Below are 5,908 nucleotides of genomic sequence, written 5' to 3'. Positions count from 1 at the left end.
AGCTGCTGTTAGCGACGTAGCTGCTGTTAGCGACGTAGCTGCTGTTAGCGACGTAGCTGCCGTACCAGAAACACAAAATATTTCACATGAATATAAAATACACAATAGAGACCAATTCTGTTAAAATGTTTACGGCGCTACAATGGGAACCCGTTGCCATGGGAACTGGTTACCTCGACCACATTCTTCCCGATCATCAGAGAGAGAACGTAGATCCCTGGGATCTCCTCCTCAATCATCTTCTTTATGGATCCCATGCTGAGCGGGTTGCAGCAACTGTCACCTGGAGGACACAGAACCAGTAAAGAACCAGGAACAGAACCAGGAACAGAACCAGGAACAGAACCAGGAACAGAACCGGTAAAGAACCGGTACCATGTGCTTTCCAGGCAGCTTCAACCATTTAAATTAGCACTTTAGAATTTATCTGAAAAATTAATTTGGGGGAAGCTAAATGTGCTAAACATCAGAACCAATTTATAACATAATCCAGTAACTTTGTTACCTTCAGTTGTTATAAAATGTTGCATATCAAATATGACCTATAAGAAATTTGTAATTTAACTCCTTGAAATTGGGCCTCTGTCTCTTTAAGAAGCTCCTGCTCTTCCTGAAGCTCCGCCTCCAGGAAGTCGYCCCAWCATGGCTCCTCTATTAACCCTTTAATGTTTTCACCAGCGTYGCTCTGAGCAGCAGCTCCTGTAATGAGCTCAGCAGCTGATGCTAAATGCTGCTGGCTAGTCTGAAGGAGCTGAGTGGGGGAGGAGCTACGCCTTGGAGGCGGAGCCAAGTCCACCCAGGCATTTAGCGGCTGAAGGGTTGCCATGGAGACTAAAGGATTCCTCAAACACTCTTGGTTTGTTTTTGATGAGGAAAAACATGATGATAAGATCAGAGAAGTGGATTTTACATGATTCCGCCCCTTTAACAGAACCAGTAACAGAACCGGACTGGTAGGAGAACCAGTCAGAGCAGGATGGAAGGCTTGATGTAGAGCTACCAGAACCGGAACCGGTCTCAGTCTCTCTGGTTCTGGTTCTGACAGTAGTTGGCTGCATTACTCCAGAGCAGACTGACCCATCCCGTGCCACAGAACCAGAGGAACCGTCCCGTTGTTGGTGTCAGGAACTGGACCAGAGGCGACCAGCAGCACCGGAGCAGCCAGGGTCAGGGCGAGGAGGACGGCGGCCATCTTGAAACTGACAACACACAAACACAGGTCCGATTAGCAGCTGGAGATCCAGAACCAGCTGGAGAACCTCCACAAGTCCAGAGGAGCAGAACATGTCGAAGTGAGACCTCCTGTTTGCACACAAGCTTTGTTGTTTTAATGTTTTCAGTCAGAATAATAAACAGGAAGTACGTCAGACGTTACCCTTATGGGTCCCACTGGAAGCATCGGACCCACAAAGTTTATGTCAACTCTGGGTCCAACAGAACCAACAGGATCAACAGAGGCTGACATTTAATCCCAGTTCTAAGACTAGAACTGGGATTAAGGATTATAATCTCAGATCCAGATTATAATTCCATTTATTATTATTATATGTACAGGAAAACTATCAGATTGAATCAGGCACTGAACCGTCATAATGAAAGGTTGATGATGGTCTCAGGTTCTGGTCTCAGGTTCTGGTCTCAGGTTCTGGTCTCAGGTTCTGGTTTTAGGTTCTGGTCTCAGGTTCTGGTCTCAGGTTCTGGTCTCAGGTTCTGGTCTCAGGTTCTGGTTCCGCTCGTTAATCTGGTCCGGACTCGCTCCTGTGTTTAGACTTCATATCTAATCAGCTCCTGGTTCTGCTCTGGCTTTGGTTCCGTTATGAAATCAGCAGGAAAGTCTACAGAAAGCCAGATACGGTCTGTTTGAACGTCTGAGACTAAAGATTATTATGGGATGTTAGTTCACTGCGTCGCTTAACAGCAGCGAAATGACCGAAAACAGGCCAATAAAAAATCATCTTTATAGGAACAGAAGCGGCGCTTTGTTTAGATTCATCAAATAAAACCTTAAAATCAGATTCTTCTTATTTATTCAACTTAAATAACATTGAAACTGATAAAACCTGAGAAAACGCAACTCACCGCCTGACTCTGCTTCCTGTTTGACCAGCAGCTGGTCACGTGACTCTGTGTTTGGAGTAAGCAGCCAATCAGAAGCCAGCTGAAGAGAAGCTAGCTGTGTTAGCATCCCACAGGTTCTGAAACACCGAACCCGTCCGGCTGCTGAGCCGCTCAGAACCCGGTCCGCCGACATGTTTTGATTCGGTCCGAAACTCCGAGCTATAATCAACAGGCTGCGGTTCCGGTTCGGGTCGACTGGGTTCAGAGGAGGAGCGGGCCCAGTTCTGGTCCGGTCCGGGATGAATATCCAGTACGAGGAGCCGAACCTGGGCAGCAGCAGCTACAGCGTGGTGGGTTCGTTCCCGAAGAGCTTCGGTTATGGCGGGGAGGACCAGAACCAGGACCTGGACCTGGACCCGGAGGAGGCGAACCCGTCCGCCAGCAGACCCAGAATCCTGCTGATGGGTCTGAGGAGGAGCGGCAAGTCCTCCATCCAGAAGGTACCGAGGTTCTGACCCAGCAGCAGGCCGACCACCGGTTCTGATCCAGAACTCCCTGTGGTTCGGACCGACAGGTTCTGGTTCTGAAGATGTTCTGTTAAACTCAGAGTAACAGTTTAATCCGGGTTCTACGTCAGATTATGACAGGAAGTAAGATTAGTTTCCATGACTACCAATTCTAGAACCAATTAAAGTGAGGATGCGCCATAACTTTAACCAGCTGAACTGAAACTAGAGTTTTAGATCTAGAGTTTTAGATCTAGAGTTTTAGATCTAGAGTTCTAGATCTAGAGTTCTAGATCTAGAGTCAGCACAGCTCTACTTATTACAGCTGGAAACTGACCTCTGACCTGAACCTTCACAGCCACATAAAGACGGTTACAAAGTCGGCCTTCTGTCACCTGAAGAGCATCTCTAAGTTTCTGATGTTTCCACGTTGAGCTGAAATGCGCGACATAAATGAATGTGACTCTCTGAACATGTTCCTCGGGGCCGTCTGTCCCGGTCCAGGTGGTTTTCCATAAGATGTCTCCCAACGAGACGCTGTTCCTGGAAAGCACCAACAAGATCTACAAGGACGACGTCTCCAGCAGCTCCTTCGTCAGCTTCCAGATCTGGGATTTCCCCGGCCAGGTGGATTTCTTCGACCCGACGTTTGACAGCGAGATGATCTTCAAGGGAACCGGAGCGCTCATCTTCGTCATCGACGCTCAGGTAGCAGGTCAGGGCTCAGTCACCTGACCGCCACGGGCCAATCAGGGACGAGGTTCTGATCCATTAATCCGATGAATTCACATGCTGCAGGTTCTTCATTTAAACACTTAAACTGTTTTTATTCTTTAAGAAAATAAACAATTTAATTCCTTTTTTAAATAAATTCCCAATTGTTTTGCCAGGAGTTGAATAACAAAGTTCTGTTGAAAAACTCTTCTGCTCAATGTCTGATCATCAATTATTGATAACGGATTAATAACTGGATAGAAAAATGTGACGACAGGAGATTTTTCACAAACTAAAACTATGAATGCTAAATGTTTACATGTTGTTTCTGCTCAGGGCTCTTTCAGTTTATAACTCCTGTAAAATATTCTTATTTGTTCAAACTGTCGTGGTTTGATATGAATCTGAGAAAAAATCTTCATGTTCTAACTAGAAACAACCAATCAGAGCCAGGAGGCGGGTCTTAGAGCTGTCAATCACAAGCTCCTGTGGCGCTGCCCATCCTCTTCCTGTCTGCTACACTGCAGCTAGCATAGCCTGTCATGAAAGCTAAAGCTAGTTAGCATAGCCATCGATGACGGTGGATAAACGGTTTTCCTGTAACGGTAAGTTGTTTCTCTGTCATTAGCACATTTAGCAGCGATTACAGGAGGATTGACTGACAGCGCTAAGCCCCGCCTCCTGGCTCTGATTGGTTCTTTAAGCAGATCAGTCTGATTCATCGGTTCAGTCGTAGAGCAGACGCTTGGTTTGTGGAAATCCTGCAGATCAGCGGTTTCTTCAGTTCCTCCAGCGTCGTTCTGTAGTCCCCCATCGATGCTTCCTGGATTATAATCCGCTGTAATCTCCAGGACGACTACATGGAGGCTCTGGGCCGGCTGCACCTCACCGTCTCCAGGGCCTACAAGGTCAACCCGGACATCAACTTCGAGGTTTTCATCCACAAGGTGGACGGACTGTCTGACGACCACAAGATCGAGACGCAGCGAGACGTCCACCAGCGAGCCAACGACGACCTGGCCGACGCCAGCCTGGACAAGCTGCACCTCAGGTGAGCCGGACCGGACCGGAACCGGCTCGTCTGGACCGCCTCTGATCGTCTCCCCGCTCCGATCCGCAGCTTCTACCTGACCAGCATCTACGACCACTCCATCTTCGAGGCCTTCAGCAAGGTGGTGCAGAAACTCATCCCTCAGCTTCCCACCCTGGAGAACCTGCTCAACATCTTCATATCGGTGGGTTCCAGCGCCGCCGCCACGCCGGGTCCGGTCCGGTCCGGTCCCTAACATCCGGTCTGCTCTGCAGCACTCGGGCATCGAGAAGGCCTTCCTGTTTGACGTGGTCAGTAAGATCTACATCGCCACCGACAGCTCGCCGGTGGACATGCAGTCCTACGAACTCTGCTGCGACATGATCGACGTCGTCATCGACGTCTCCTGCATCTACGGGTGAGCAGAACCGGACCCGGTCCCATCAGAACTTCACCAAGATGGTTCTGATTATGGATGCAAGTTACAGATTAATGAGCATCTAAAGTTGATTGATAATCGGCCATTTTCTTAACGAGCGTTTCTTGAATTATTTTGTGTCTGATGTATTAAAAACTGGTTGAATCAGCAGAAAAAGGTGGTTTTTCTCACATCAATAAAATTACAAATATTCATAAAATATAACAAAACAGAAACCTCTAAGATTGCTGAATAGAAAAATACAAAGATGAAAAGATTAAAATATGTAAAACTTATAATTCCTGATTATCTGGTTGCTTTGTTTTTCAGTCCATTAATTCACGACAGACCTCAAAACCAACCGAGTCCAATTTTTCTGCTTCACAGAAGGAAAACTGGACGAACCGCAGCAGCTATTGCCTCCGTTTGTCCGTCATAAAATCTTTGCCTTCTCAGCAGATCTGTAATTTTTAACGGAGAAGTTGACGTTAAAAGTACGGAGAAGAATTATGGATCTTGCTGAGACTTTATATTTCAAAACTGAACCACTTAAAAGCTTTTTACTTCCCAAACCAAACCCTTTCTGGTGTGCCCGCCATTTTATTTTCTGGCTCTGCTTCAGGATGACCTGCAGCGCCACCTGCTGACTGGAGGCCAAACTAAAACAATGAAACAAGGTGTAAGTGATAAAAGGTTGGAACTACTTTTAATCTAATAAATCATTAAATGACAAACAATTGTAATGTAGCCAGAGTTATGTAATGTTTGGAGATGGTTCTGATGGTTCTGTTGGTTCTGATGGTTCTGATGGTTTTGTTGGTTCTGATGGTTCTGATGGTTCTGATGGTTCTGTTGGTTCTGATGGTTTTGTTGGTTCTGATGGTTCTGTTGGTTCTGTTGGTTCTGATGGTTCTGTTGGTTCTGATGGTTTTGTTGGTTCTGATGGTTTTGTTGGTTCTGTTGGTTCTGATGGTTCTGTTGGCTCCTCCAGGCTGATGGATGGTGGCGCCGCCTACGATGACGAGTCTCTGGCCATCATCAGGCTGAACAACTCCACGGTTCTCTACCTGAAGGAGGTCACCAGGTTCCTGGCCCTAGTCTGCATCCTGAGGGAGGAGAGCTTCGAGAGGAAAGGTCTCTGACGCTCCGCTCTCACTCTCACCTGCTGTACATTTCACTCTG

At 47.0% G+C, this 5,908-nt stretch overlaps 2 protein-coding genes across 5 annotated transcripts in view; one reads left to right on the top strand and one right to left on the bottom strand.

Moving 5' to 3' along the window:
* Window positions 1–2,169, bottom strand: part of ppt1 (palmitoyl-protein thioesterase 1 (ceroid-lipofuscinosis, neuronal 1, infantile)) — a 5,933-nt gene extending 3,764 nt beyond the window's left edge. For all 4 annotated transcript variants that reach the window (XM_017307510.1, XM_017307511.1, XM_017307512.1 and 1 more), the window contains exons 1-3: window positions 2,080–2,169; window positions 1,078–1,199; window positions 174–283 (exon numbers count right to left, since the gene is read on the bottom strand). In XM_017307510.1, coding sequence (XP_017162999.1) covers window positions 174–283; window positions 1,078–1,192 — 225 coding nt within the window. In that variant the 5' untranslated portion in view covers window positions 1,193–1,199; window positions 2,080–2,169. The remainder of the gene's footprint in view (window positions 1–173; window positions 284–1,077; window positions 1,200–2,079) is intronic.
* Window positions 2,170–2,333: 164 nt separating this feature from the next.
* LOC103473076 (ras-related GTP-binding protein C-like) overlaps window positions 2,334–5,908 on the top strand; it is a 6,716-nt gene continuing 3,141 nt past the window's right edge. The window contains exons 1-6 of the mRNA XM_008423016.2: window positions 2,334–2,558; window positions 3,069–3,272; window positions 4,130–4,329; window positions 4,399–4,513; window positions 4,584–4,726; window positions 5,718–5,860. Of these exons, the coding sequence (XP_008421238.1) occupies window positions 2,358–2,558; window positions 3,069–3,272; window positions 4,130–4,329; window positions 4,399–4,513; window positions 4,584–4,726; window positions 5,718–5,860 (1,006 nt within the window). The 5' untranslated portion in view covers window positions 2,334–2,357. The remainder of the gene's footprint in view (window positions 2,559–3,068; window positions 3,273–4,129; window positions 4,330–4,398; window positions 4,514–4,583; window positions 4,727–5,717; window positions 5,861–5,908) is intronic.

The sequence above is a fragment of the Poecilia reticulata genome, linkage group LG11 (assembly GCF_000633615.1).
Source record: "Poecilia reticulata strain Guanapo linkage group LG11, Guppy_female_1.0+MT, whole genome shotgun sequence".
Classification (NCBI taxonomy): domain Eukaryota; kingdom Metazoa; phylum Chordata; class Actinopteri; order Cyprinodontiformes; family Poeciliidae; genus Poecilia; species Poecilia reticulata.
Note: the sequence above shows the minus strand (reverse complement) of the source record. Positions and strands in the feature narration are given on the sequence as shown.